Source organism: Eptatretus burgeri, chromosome 9 (genome assembly GCF_056783735.1).
Source record: "Eptatretus burgeri isolate ZD-2024b chromosome 9, Ebu_testis_v1, whole genome shotgun sequence".
Classification (NCBI taxonomy): domain Eukaryota; kingdom Metazoa; phylum Chordata; class Myxini; order Myxiniformes; family Myxinidae; genus Eptatretus; species Eptatretus burgeri.
In genome coordinates this window covers 51789530-51804529 of record NC_140969.1, presented here as the reverse complement: position 1 = coordinate 51804529, position 15000 = coordinate 51789530, and the positions used below count along the sequence as shown (strand labels likewise).

The window sequence follows — 15000 nt, the reverse complement described above, 5'->3', positions numbered from 1 at the left end:
CGATTGATTCTGGGCCAAGCTCGACTTAGCTATGAGGAGCGGCTGAAGGAGACAACGCTTTATACACGAAAAAGGAGGCGGTTACGAGGATATTTAAATTAGAATTACATAGGTACCTGGAAGCTATCGAGATAGAGGGGTGTAGGGATGTTGGCAGGACTTGAAGGAAGTTTGAGCTTGAGCATTGATGAGTGATTGTGTGCATGTGTACGGAGTGCTGTTGTTGGGGGTCTCATCAAGGGGTGTTGTGCGGTTGATGTGTGTTTTTTAACCAAGCCCATGCCCCCTCCACTGAGGAGAAGAAAAGAAAATACAAAAACTACAAAAACTTAAATATAAGGGCACTGGGTAGAGTGCCTACCTCCGCCACATAATGCCTGATCCACGAGAACATATCAGGCCCATTACATTTTTGAAATATCATGCGATACAGTACTATATAGTTTTTGGCCCAATCTCTCAATAGTGAAGAATCACTTAAAAATTCGATTAGTCGGATCTGGATCCGGATCTCCACCAAAATCGAATTAATTCTTCCGTGTTCCACACCCAACCTGACCACCAAGTTTCATCCGAATATGTCAACAACTTTTTGAGATATTGTGACATATATCGGTTTCGCCCTATCTCTCAATGGTGAAGAAAAATTTATTACATCCGGATCCGGATCCGGATATTCACCAAAAGGGAATAGTCCTTGTCAAACACCCAAGGTGTCCGCCAAGTTTCATCCGGATCCTTCTGCATCTTTTTGAGATATCCTGAATACAAACAGACAGAAAGGGGTGAAAACATAACGTCCTTCACCTCCGATGGCAGAGGTCGTAAATATATATATATATATATATATATATATATATATATATGTATATATATATATATATATATATATATATATATATATATATATATATATATATATATATATCACACAAAAATACGATTTTTTTATTTTTATTTTTGCATTTTCTTCTTTGAATCTTGTGTTGATAAATTTGTGTGTTGTTGATGTCACACAGGCATGAAAGGCTAAATGGTCTTCACCTGTGTCTGATTTCCTTGTATGATTAGAACCACCACTTTATAAATGACATGGATGTCTACATCTACATCTACAGTGATGACTGGTTCAGCCATTTCAGAGAAGAAGGTTTTTAAAGGTATTTTATTTAAAAAAAAAAATTCATACTGATCGGATGTAGCATTCTACATTTGCAATTAGGCATCATAACGAAGGCACTGATGACGTCAAAAAATCACACTCATTCCACAAGAGGAGTACTTGCTATGTGCCAAGTTTCAATTTTTTTTCCTTTGTGCGGTTTCAGAGATGCAGAGGTCCAAAGTTTTTCTGTTTTTTCCAACATGGCTGCCACACCACGTGGCCTATTACATCATAATTATCATGACAACATTCTGCATTAGTAGTCGCACCAATGGTGAAAAATTATTCTCAATCCGACAAGCAGTTGCAGAGAAAAACATGAAAGGTTTGTGTGGACAGACAAACAAACAAGCAGAAGATGTCGTGCAGAGCATGATACTTGCAAAATCCACAAAACAAATTTTACCTAAAAAATAATTGGTGCTTGAATTCAATGACCAAATATGCAACTCCTCTTCATATATCAAGTGAATTGGATGGAAATTGACAATTTCAGAAATTCGACCAATGTTGACCTTTTGGCATAAGTTGACCTCAAAAATAATTTGTGGTTGAAAGCATTGACCTGATATGCAAATCCTCTTCAAACTTCAAGTCAATGGGATGAAAATTGAGGATTTTAGTTATACCACCTTAGTTGTTGACCTTGGGCTTATGTTGACCCTTTGGTCCATGTTCACCTGAAAAATAATTGGCTGGTTGAATTCAGTGACCTGGAATATAAATACTCTTCAAATTTCAAGACAATCAGATGAAAATTGAGGATTTTAGAAATACCACCTTTGATGTTGACCTTGGACTGATGTTGATGTTTTGCTCGATATTGACCTCAAAAATTAGTGGTTGAATTCAGTGACCTGAAATATATATCCTCTTCAAATTTCAAGTCAATCGGATGAAAATTGAGGATTTTAGAAATATCACCTAAGTTTTTGACCTCTGGCCTATGTTGACCTTTTCACCTTTTGACCTTTTGAGCTCAAAAACAATAGGCTTCTTCTTTATGAAGACAAACAGACCCAAATGCAATACGCACTCCTTCGGCGAGGGTAATAAATAAAATGAACAGGCAACACAGCCCAAATGGCACAAATGTAAGTGACACAATGCGTTTGCATGAAAACGCGTACAAAATACATTACAATCTTTCTTAGTACAACATGAAGTCTTACAATTAGCAACATAGAGCGATGTACTGACAACTTTAATCCTCCTAAACGAGTAGCACTTGTATGTAGATATAACATAGAATGAGCCTGGTCACACCGATGGCCTCGTGGCTCAATTTGAACCTCACAACGCAGTCTAAGCTTTACAACACGATGTAAGATTTGTAGGTATGAACCTCACAATGCAGTATTAGCTTTACAATACAATGTAAGCTTCGCAGAGTGATGAAGCTTGCAGCGGCTGTAAGCTTCGCAAAGAGCCAAAGCTTTTGGCTTCCCAGAATGCATCTGCATCCGCTCTGAGCTGAACCCAGTACCTTCGCTCCGTGCTCCATCCAGAACATTATTTAACTGTATTGTAAATCTTGACTCGCCGACAAATGCCATGATTGACATGACTATATATATATATATATATATATATATATATATATATATATATATATATATATATATATATATATATATATATATATATATATATATATATTGCTGCAGACCTGGGGTCGGGGCGAGAATCCACGAGGGGGGAAGCAACCTCAGGTTCCCACCAGACTCTCCGGAATCGCAGGCCATTGCACACGGATAACTCCATGACACGGTGGGTCGCTAATCGACTGTGAACGCTAATAACTCAACCAAGTGACTTAGGGTCCTCCCTCTAATGGAAGCTGGTTACCTGAAATGGTCACATGATCTCATTACCAGGGGACACGCCCTCAGAACACCTTGTTCAAACTGGATCACCTTACCGGATCAGATGCAGCCGAGCATAACTGCCAAGGACGCATGGGTGAGAAAACCGATCGTTGGGGGATAGCGTCCTGGCTATGCTGGACCATGCTGGACCAATGAAGGAAAAGAGAAAAACGAGCTGGGAACATTTCTATACAAAGCATTTATTTACAATCAAGTGAGGAAAGGTATATGGCACACTGAATGGGGTATATTGGTATGTACAGCAGGGATAGCAAGGAATTTGTGGGGTGCGACAAAAGGCAAGCAATTTACAAAAGCAAGACACAGAGCAGACTTAACCCGTTATATCTTCTACAATCTTAACTTATGCTAACAGCTGCTAGGTTTTATAGTTTTGGTGATATAGAGGACACACACACACACACACACGACATCTTATCAGTGTGCGTGTGTATGTATGTATGTATATATATATATGTTGTATAGAACTCTTCACCCTCTTAAAAATCCCTTCCTTTGATGAAAGGCTAACGCTGGAAACATCAGTTTTTCTTTGATTCCCATAATGATCATCATACATTTACCAACCCACAAATGATAAAATGTATTCAAATTGTCCACTGAGGCAAATCAACGCTAGCCTCGACAAATTCTCATATTCATCATCTAAAAGGCACAACAATGTTTTATCATTCCACTGTTCAGCATGTACGAGCTCTTCTGCAACCTTGAGAAATTTCATATCACACGCTGACTGTCAAGGGTTATATGCATGGATAACATGCATCTCACATCATTGGTTAAAATCTTGGAACTATTAACTACTGTTGGCATGTCTTTGCACACTTGGGAAGAACTAACCTCATGAAATGCATCACTCTTGTTTATGAAATTTAAAAACAAAAGTGCGAAATAGCAATCATCATCCGGTTCATCACAAGAACATGTGCAAAGCCACAAACCGTCCAACATCTCCAACCAGAGAAAAATGCTCCATTTATTTCCCCAAATATAATCCAGTTACTCACAATCTGGCAAAGAGTAAAACAATATTTTTTTCTCTTCCTCTGGGTCATACATATTGCTTTGCATTGTGGGAGGAAATATGCACATGCAGGTTGAGGGGGGCACTGACAGCATGGTCATGCTGTTACAATCCTTTGGGGAATATACATAGTACATTTTCATATGAGTAATCCAAACTAAAAGTCCATGTTACGATGCAGGAGACTTTCTTACATCAATTCCTTGAACAAAAAAAACAAAAAACTAGCTTGACCTGATTGACCTTTTGAAAAACAACCGACTCAGCTCATCTCGTTTCTTGTACTGCTTTGTAAAATGAACGTGGTTTGGTTTCCACTATGGCCTATCTATCCTAATGGATTATATAAAGCCAACCCACAAAGAAAAACAGACCTGAAGCAAAACAAAAAAAATGAAATGGAAACAAGACCAGAAAGAAAAAAAAACACCAGGAATAAGACAACAATCATTCAACGAAGATCAATATAAAACAAGTGAAATCCTTCAATACAGCGCGTGTGGTGAATCAAATGAGTACACTAATGTTAAAATATGCAATTTATGCGTTTTCAGTTGAAAAACAATTAAAAAGCATACTTAATATTTGAAATGTAAAAATCTTGTTATTATTGTTATTGTGATAAGCACCTTTATATATAACAGAAGGAATGAAATCGTTCGATACATTGTGGCAGGAGGCCGCAAAAGAATGATTGTAAGTAAATTTCAACTACTAATGCATGATGAAACACTTGTTTATGGCTAATATTAAAGAGAATGATGGAAGAAGAAGAACCTAGCTTTCTGCGTTCGGCGCGAACTGCCATGGTGGACGGAAATGACGTCTTTCGTTCGTTCGTTCGTTCGTACATGAGGGGAGCGTTTCTTCGTTTTTTTCCGTCAAGCAATAAATTAAATGGTTTTCACATATATAACACATTAGGTTCACAAATTTCCATTGAAATACTCGGGTATTTCCGTCAATTGTCGCCATTTCCGTCGAGGTTACGCACTGCATCTACCGGACGGCCGTCATTGGCTGTCTTGAGGCACGTGGGGGGGGGGGTGGACGGGGGGACGGGGGGACACCGTACGCACCGGAGACGTGGTAGACGACGCCGGGGACATTTCAAACTCGGTGCAATTGTATACAGCGCACGCGCTGTAATAAAGACACCCCACATGCACATCAACGTGTTTATTCACACTTCTTTCTAACTCCCTCAATGGCCTAATTTAGTCAAATTAAACAACAAGCTAATTCGATATACAGGTAATTACTTTTCTTGCTGCATTTACAGATCTTAGCAAACCTACAAGCTGCACCCAATAAGGACGTACAAGTTTATTTTTAGCCCATACACATCTTTCACAAAGGTCTTGATGAGGCATCTTAAACGAGGAAATGCAAGGGACACAGGGAAAGGGCATTTGGTCCATCATATCTGTACTTTATCGACACCACATGGATTTTGTCCATGAGTTTATCAACTTAATTTCACTGAAGAGGTAGCAAGCCTGGTATTGCCTAAGCAGTTATGGTGGCTGGCTTGGGATATTAGGCTTCTGAGTTTGAGCTCTGTTGGCTACTCAATTAACACCAGGTAGGGCTGACTCAGCCTGATTAATTATCCTTCTGAGGTTGGTGAAATGAGTACTAGTGTACTGGTATAGGGACACAGCATCAGTGGCACAGCCATACCCCAACAAAATGACAGCTACCTGGCAGCCAAGCTGCCATATGCAAGAAAAAGAAGACTTGTGGGGTGAAGAGGGAAGGATGTTGGGAGGAAAGGGAGAGGGGGGAGTTAGGGTTTGAAGGGTTGGGAGGAAAAAATACAGCCCATGGGCCCTGGTCAGTTCCGACTTCATCGATATTGGATATATTCATCAATATTCATTGTTTTTATTCCAGCAATAATGAACTCGATACTCATCAAGACTCATTATCTTTCTTCCTGGGCAAAAATTCAGGAAAAAAACGCTGCGCTAAGGTGTAGACATTGTTCCATAGAACCATTATACCAAACCAGAAGCAAAAACTATGAATAGTCTACAAGTTTTAGGAATTTGAATATTAATTGATTAGACTAATTAACTAAGTCAATTGGTGACAAATCTGAAATTTTATAGCGGGAGGTTCTGCGGCATCTCCCCAAGTTTCATCCCTCCTAGTTTCAAGTCATTCCGACCACAGGTTGCAGATTAATGATCGAAAGATTGATTGTGGACAGATGGACTGACGGACGGGCGGACTGACAGACGGACTGTCGGACGGATTGACAGACATGGACCCCCATTTATCAGTCACTTCCTTCGGAACTGACTAAAAATGTGGGACAAGCACAAGGATATCACCAGGGTGTTTTATTTATATCAGCATGGTGGGGGGGGGGAGGGGGAGGGAGTGGGATTAGTTGTAAGGTGAGGAATGAACAAACAACCATAGTTTATTCGCTTTTTGTCGAGACCCTCTCACAGACATCAACATCACTACACACATATACAAATACCCATCCACACATCAGCTACCCACCAGTCCTGCCAGTATCCACGTACCCCTCTATCCCTTTTGCTTTGAGGTATCATGACTTACTTGTGTGGGTAAAATGAACAACAATGATATGTCATTGTTTTCCAAATCACTTTTCAGCTATAAAACACTAACTTTAACTAGCATTTGAAATAATAGCAGCCCAAACCTGCCAAGCCACATATCCACCTGCAAATGTGATGCTGATTTTCATTAAAACATCCCATAAGGTCCCGTGACTGAATATTGGTACACTATGGATAATTAGCATCTTACAGGAGTCCCCATTACTCCATCATTTCTTCCCCCCAGCTTCACAAATAAAATGAAGGGAGGGAGGAGAGAGAGAGAGAGAGAGAGAGAGAGAGAGAGAGAGAGAGAGAGGAGAGAGGAGAGAGGAGAGAGGAGAGAGAGAGAGAGAGAGAGAGAGAGAGAGAGAGAGAGAGAGAGAGAGAGAGAGAGAGAGAGAGAGAGAGAGAGAGAGAGAGAGAGAGAGAGAGAGAGAGAGAGAGAGAGAGAGAGAGAGAGAGAGAGAGAGGAGAGAGAGAGAGAGAGAGAGAGAGAGAGAGAGAGAGAGAGAGAGAGAGAGAGAGAGAGAGAGAGAGAGAGAGAGAGAGAGAGAGAGAGAGAGAGAGAGAGAGAGAGAGAGAGAGGAGAGAGGAGAGAGGAGAGAGAGAGAGAGAGAGAGAGAGAGAGATATATATAGATAATAAATTGAACAAATCGTGCAAAGCTCATTAGACAAGTTAATAAACTTTTTATTTAATACCCAAATCTAGTTTAATGCTATGACAAGAAAGTTTAAGGGCGTCTGTGATGAAAGTAAATAAATGATGAAGGCAGTTTTGAAGCAGAGCAAGAAAATTCAGTTATCGTTTAAGTCTCAGAAGTAATTGCTTTGCGCAATTACCTTAAAGAAAGGAACCCCAAAGAACATTTATGCAGAAAATTCCTTCAAATGCAAGGAACCAAACCCCTTAATAAATAAATAAATAAACAAATAAATAAATAGCCTTAATAAATCATTTATTCCATCCAAGTCAAGAGCTTGGAACATCTTATTAAACTCATCATTTGTTCAATTTTAATATTTAATATCACTACATTAAAAACATTGCAACCTTCCAGTGTTAATTTTGTAGAGACATGCACCCATTTTCATCCTATTTAAGCATAGCTTCGTGACTTTGTTTAAAAATACTTGACATTCTGACTTACTGCATTGTCCATGGCCTGGAGGTGCTGACTACGGCTGGTGCAGCGGCACGTGGAAAGGCATTATATCGGTGGCCGTGATCAAAAAAGCCTGCACGCCGGCTCCGCTGGGACGCAGGGACACATACTTCTGCAGCAACAGCACACAGAAGTCGTATAAATATGAATGTTGTAACTCATGCAAGAATTTAGCAACCAAACAGCCTGTTGTTCCCTTACAACAAGAAAATGATATTCACCGTCCAACTGTTTCAAAGAATGTTGACACTCAGCAAAGTAGGCAACTAGCAACAGGAAATCTCCACTCACCACCAACCAGCAACAGAAATGTAGTGGAAACAAAGAACAGTCTCAAAGATACATTTGTTATATATTTGAAGCAATTCCCTGTAAATGGTGAGCAGCACAACTGCATAATATTTGACTCGCAAGAGCACTTGTACTCATATTCTCAAGGCTTATTTAAACCGAGCAGGCTATGAATATAAAAGCACTTATGAATATGAGTAGTGAAACGGAGTTAATTTTTATACTTTTTTAATTTTCTCGAAGATATGGTGAATTCTACTCAAGGGCGGCCTTTCTCATTGCTTGACGCTTCAACCCCCGACACATGATAATAATACCATCACTTCAACCACGTAATGGATTATTTATTTCGGAAATTCTCGACAAAAACAAATGATGATGATGATGATGATGATGATGATGATGATGATGATGATGATGATGATGATGATGATGATGATGATGATGATGATGATGATGATGATGCACATACAGTCGACACATCATTGGTGCTGCCGAAGCAATTTCTTGGCAAGGGGGATGGATGGCAAACTTGGTGGTTTGACATTGCCGTTCTAGTGTTGGTTGTCCATGCCAAATCTCTTTAAATGCTGAATATTAAACAAGGTAGCTGACCATCCCACATTTTAAAAGTCTTTTGTTTGACTCGGCCAGAATTTCAAAGCACCGACCTGCCAGACTTGGAGCAGACGCTAACCATTTATTGTGAACCGCATAATATATATATATACATATATATATATATATATATATATATATATATATATATATATATATATATATATGGGTTAACGGGATGAAGTGTGTTGTGTGGGTCTTCTCGTTGGGTCTATTAATTATCTCTAGCTCCTGTTCTGATTTCTACTCCAACCCTTTCCTTTTAGCCATGGTACAAGCAAGCAAGGACAAACGCAGAATGTGATGAGTAATGAGCACACTATGATACCTCCTGTGGCTTGGAACTACCACACTCCCTCTATTAAACACTACACAACCCGCACACGGGCATCACGTGCCATTATTTCATTCAAATATGTGCACCAATTTCCAACCAGTATCTCACCATGCTTCGCACCTCACTCACCAAACCTCAGGACTTTGAACACAAACGCCTCCAGCAAACGGCAAAAATATTCCCACACTCTCTCGTACCTCTGCATCGCTACAATTTTCCGCATTTATATGGAAGAGTGCTGCACGACTCAAGACTGTCCTCGGGATCACGCGATGAGGGGCCGAGCAACGGACGTAAATAACTTGACCGCATCTCGCCGGGGATGTCCTGGGTGAGCACGCAGAATTGAGTCGACCCTCGTCCAGTCGCCAGACCACGGCAGGACATGGGCGGCGAGGAGGGGTCGTGGGAAGGGCGATCCGGGAGTTTGGTACAGGGCCCAATTGTGAATCTGGGCTCATGAGAGGGGGCCTGTGGGTGGAGGGGAAAGTCCGTTGCTATCTGGCCTACAAACTGCACTCGGAGCACGTTCAGTGCCAGGTTGTCGACTCAAGGAGCAGACCCTACTTTGAGTCAGGAGCTCCGAAATGTGCTGAACAGGATGGAAGGCTGAGACAGTTTCGAGCTTCGGAGTCTGGCAGGGCATGGCTATGGCTGCTGCGGCCTAGTGGAGGAGCGGGAATCAGGACACAGCGCGTCACTTTTGGTCATGACCCTACGCTTCATAAAAATATAAAAGGCTTATAAAAGGCAGAGCTGCTCGCTCTCTTCTCTGCCCCTTCTTCTCTGCTCCTCTCGCCTCTTCATTGCCTGCTCTTTGTTGCCTCCCCTTCATTGTCTCCCCTTCACTGGCTCTTCGCTTGCTGTTGGTGTGCGATTGTGAGGACGCTCTTCTTCTTGAGGACCAGCGCAGAGCGCACGTTGCCACAAGCCCTGGCAAGGTGACTAAGCCAGAGATAATGTGCCACATCTCGAGGTGGGAATGCTCAGGCAGAGTGTCCCTTGGAGGTACACGCTACACACACAGACCTATACATGGCAAGGTTAAGGATCTTTTGCCTCATGCATATTCTCTCCTCTCTCTCTATCCACCCCTAATCCCATCTCCTTTGGACGCACAAAATAGCATTATTACTGATTAGCAATCCCATTTTCCTCTGGCACGACACCACACCCCCCACATTGTACTACACCACCTATCACTCCCACACCTTAGACACCACCAGTATTCCTCCCTCCTACCTCTCCCTAAGTGTACTGGGTTGCGTTGGTCCACCGAGCGGCGAGCGTGCCAGGTATTGGAGGCCGTTTATCCTCATCTGCTTTCTCTCTCTCTCTGGGCTATATCTAATCTTCTTTGGGTGTGTGTGTGTGTGTGTGTGTGTGTGTGTGTGTATATGTGAATGTGCCTGTCCTTGTCCACGTTAAGATTGCAGAAGTAATAATGGGATAAGTCTGCTCTGTGTCTGCTTTTGTAAGATTGCTTGCTTTTTGCTGCACCCCATAAATTCCTTGCTTTCCCTACTGTACATACGAATAAACCCAATTCACTGTGCCACATACCTTTCCTCGCCATTGTAAATAGATGCTTGTGTAGAATTCTTACCAGCTCGTTTTCGTCTTTTCTTTCATTGGTCCAGTATGGTTCACCCTCGAGTCGAGCCGAGACGTTATTTGCCAACGCCACATTTTCTCGCCAGTACGTTCTTGGCAGTTATGCTCGGCTGCATCTGAATCTGGTGAGGTGATCTGGTTTGAGCAAGGCGTACCGAGGGCATGTCCCCTGGTAATTAAACCATGTGATCTTTAGGTAAACGATATCAGATGGAGGACCCTAAGTCATGTGGTCGAGTTATTGGCGTTCATGGTCGATTAGCGATCCACTGCGTCACAAATTTATACGTGCGCGATGGCCTGCGATTCTGGAGAGTCTGGTGGGAACCCAAGGTGGCTCACCCTTCGACCCCAGGTCTACAACAATATATATATATATATATATATATATATATATATATATATATATATATATATATGTTGTTCAGCAACACAGCACAGCCAACCAATGGATCAAACAATGTCCAAGTAAATTATATTCCCAATTTTTTTTTTTTTAACAAGCAGGAAAGAGAGTGCTCCTCAGGCAACTTTCGCTTGCGTTCCGCAAACCTTCTCAAGCCAAGAAGCACAGCTAACCACACATGGCTATTTATAGCAAACTACTTCTGGTCACGTGTGAAAGCAGGCACATATCCTTTGGTTATCAGAATGTGACAATGTCACTCATTGGATTCACACTGATTCCTGATCATTAAATGGTTCTATATTTTTTAATCTGGTATTGTAATTATGTGTATGCACAGCTAACTGTGCATGCCCCAGTACCTCCAAGTTGTTAAAAGATCGTCTTTTGGTTGTGCATGTTGATCGGGATGGGGGTTCGGGTTGATGAACTTTCTGCATGCGTTGTGCATGTACCGGTGAAAGGTGTGAGTGTGTGTTGCCACGTGATGGCGTATTAACAGTGTGTGGAGAAGTGCATTGCAGTGGCATGGTGATTTCTTGTGGCAGTGTATGCATACCAAAGCGACTGTTGAACCTACCTTTATCCTTGTACTTGCACCAACCCCTTATCAGATGCTTTTAACTAATGGGTTGCACTGTATAGGGAGATCAGTGGTTTCGTTTATTGGACCAACTCTCTGTTCTTTAACATGCCAGGCTTCGAGCATTAATCATTGGTGTTTGTTGCGCGTGACATCTAGTATGCAGGTTCCTCCTAGGTCCAGTTGATGCTCTGTTTGTATTTGGTGTAATGCAATTGCTGACTGATCTACGATACCCTATCGCATCTCCGATTTATGCTCATCCAGCCGTGTGTGGAGGTTTCTCCCCGTTTCTCCAATATATGCCTCTCCACAGTCCTTGCACCTGGTGCTATACACCACACCTGACTTGTCACTATCTGGTATTGCATCTTTCAGTTTGGTTAAAACACCCCAAATAGTACGTAGCAGTTTGTGGGCCACTCCAAAACGTGCACTTTGCATGATTTTTACAATTCTCTCCCAGAGATCTGGATATAATAAGGAAACACACACCTATCAATCAGCTCTGGTTTGTTGTTGGTTGTATTATGCCTTCTAAACCCCTGTATCAACCTCCTGTCATAGTCTTTGTTCTTTAAGATTCCATGTACCTGTTTTAGTTCCTTAGATGCACCCTTACTGGATGACGAGATTGTCGACACATGGGATGTTAATGTCCGTGCTACACTGCACATATGACACAAGGGATTATACGAGTTGAAGTCCAACAGTTTATTGGTGTGCATTGGTTTTCTGTACACCGATGTTGCAAAAGTGCCATTACTTAGCTGGTGCACCTCAACATCTAAAAAGGCCAACTTACCTTCATTCTCCATTTCCTTCATGAATTTGATACGAGTATACACCTGACAGTTTTTCAAGGAGGTGATCGACTTTATCCAGGTGTGTCATGGAAAAAGTTTCATCCACAGACCTGAGCGAAAAACGTGGTAACCAGTCCTCATCCTGTTTGAACAAGTTGCTTTCCAGCTCCTCCATTACGAGATTGGCCACGACTGCCAACACGGGTGAACCCATTGCTGTTCCATAAATTTGTTTGTCGTGAACACTATCATAAACAAACGTCGCACTATCCAGGCATAACCTCAACAAATACGCAACGTCATCTGCAGTTAACTGGCTGTTTGTACATGCTGTTTAACAATCCTCAGATTTGTCCAAGCACTCCCACATGACCCTAACTGCCAAGTCCACTGGGACATTCGTGAAAAGTGACACACCATCGAATGTCACCAAAACCTCCTCATCTCGAATTGTGATGTTTATTTTATTTTATTCAGAAAGTCCTCACCATTTTTAACCGAGCTGTCCGTTTTTCCCACCAACTTTTTTTTCCCAGAGTATCTATCAAGCAGGTGAAGAAGGGCTTTTACAGAAGATCCAGGTTGGAGTGGAGGAAGTAATGGAACAGCTAGGAAATCTAAGAGGAGATAAGGCTCCAGGTCCAGATAATATGCACCTGAGAGTATTTATGGAGGTGGCTGAGCAGGTAAGCAAGATGTTAACGGATATTTTCAATAGTTCCCTGGAGTCAGGACAGGTACCGGAGGATTGGAGAGTAGCAAATGTCACACCATTATTTAAGAAAGGATCCAGAGAAGAATTGGGGAACTATAGACCTGTTAGTTTGACTTCAGTTGAGGGGAAGGTGTTGGAGACATTAATTAAGGACCAGATGAGGAACCATTTAAAAAAATACAAAGTCATTAGAGGCAGTCAACATGGGTTTACCAAAGGTAGTTCCTGTTTAACAAATCTTTTAGAGTTCTATGAAGCAGTGTCTGATTGGGTGGATGAGGGAAAGGCAGTGGATATAGTATATCTCGACTTTAAGAAGACATTTGATAAGGTACCACATCGGAGGTTGTTAATCAAGGTGAGGGCTTGTGGAGTGGCTGGTCAGGTAGCTAATTGAATTGCAAACTGGCTTAGTGATAGGAAGCAAAGAGTAGCTGTGAATAGGAGGATGTCTTGCTGGGAGGATGAATGTAGTGGGGTATCTCAGGGATCAGTACTCGGACCATTACTATTCATTATTTACATCAACGATTTGGATAATAGGCGAAAGAATAAGCTTTCCAAATTTGCAGATAACACAAAGCTTGGAGGTACGGTGGATAGCAGAAGGGGTGGTGATAAAATTCAGGAAAGTATTCATACTTGCCGAGATTGGGCAAAAGATTGGCAGACGGAATTTAACCTGTGCAAGTGTAAAGTATTGGGGATGGGAAAGAACAATGAAAATAGAGATTACAGGATGCAAGGGGTAATTTTGGAGTGTATCACACAGGAGAAGGATCTGGGGGTGCTAATAGATATGGGAGGTAAGCAGGCAGCACAGTGGCAGGCAGCTATAGGTTTAGCAAATCGGGTTTTAGGCTGTATTCAGAGGGGGGTCATTTATAAATCAAAAGAAGTGGTGTTAACATTGTACAGGAATTTAGTGAGGCCACATTTAGAATATTGTGTGCAGTTTTGGTCACCACAACTCAGAAAGGACATCAATGCCATAGAGAGGGTTCAGCGCAGGGCTATCCATTGATTCCAGGCCAGCGAGACTCAGCTATGAGCTATGAGGAGCAGCTGAAGGAGACAGGGCTTTATCTATATATATATATATATATATATATATATATATATATATATATATATATATATATATATATATATATATATATATATATATATATATATATATATATATATATATATATATATATATATATATATAGTTGAAAGTGTGTCTGTCTGTGTGTCTGTGTGTGTGTTTCTCTGTGACCTATGCACACGAAAAGTACTGGACTGATCCTCACCAAACTTCACAGGCTGACAGAACGTTTACCCGGGAGTTCCTGATGTAAAAGAATTGTACTTCCGACTTCCGGTTTCCGAATTATGACGTCATCACCTGATTTTGTAACGTTAATTTTTCAAGTTCAGCCGATTGACATGGGGCCAATGCCATTTGCAATAGAATGAAAAAAATAATGCTACAGTCAATTGAAGACAATGACTTCCGACTTCCCGGTTTCCGAATTATGACGTCATCAACTGATTGCGTAACGTTAATTTTTCAAGTTCAGCCGATTGACATGGGGCCAACGCCATTTGCAATAGAATGAAAAAATAATGCTACAGTCAATTGAAGACAATGACTTCTGACTTCCCGGTTTCCGAATTATGACTTATGCATTCAACACACTTATCTTAGGCCCTATTCACATCAACAAACTCCTCTTTTAATGCATGATTAACACAAGTCATATTGTATTGTACATACAGGTAGTCGTCGACTTACGACCACAATCAGTTCCGACCAACCA

General features: G+C 41.3%; 1 protein-coding gene across 3 annotated transcripts in view; it reads right to left on the bottom strand.

Annotated features, from left to right (window-relative positions):
* LOC147020122 (gamma-2-syntrophin-like) overlaps window positions 1–15000 on the bottom strand; it is a 458024-nt gene that overhangs the window by 198863 nt on the left and 244161 nt on the right. For all 3 annotated transcript variants that reach the window (XM_085895151.1, XM_085895152.1, XM_085895153.1), the window contains one exon: window positions 7811–7937. In XM_085895151.1, coding sequence (XP_085751277.1) covers window positions 7811–7822 — 12 coding nt within the window. In that variant the 5' untranslated portion in view covers window positions 7823–7937. The remainder of the gene's footprint in view (window positions 1–7810; window positions 7938–15000) is intronic.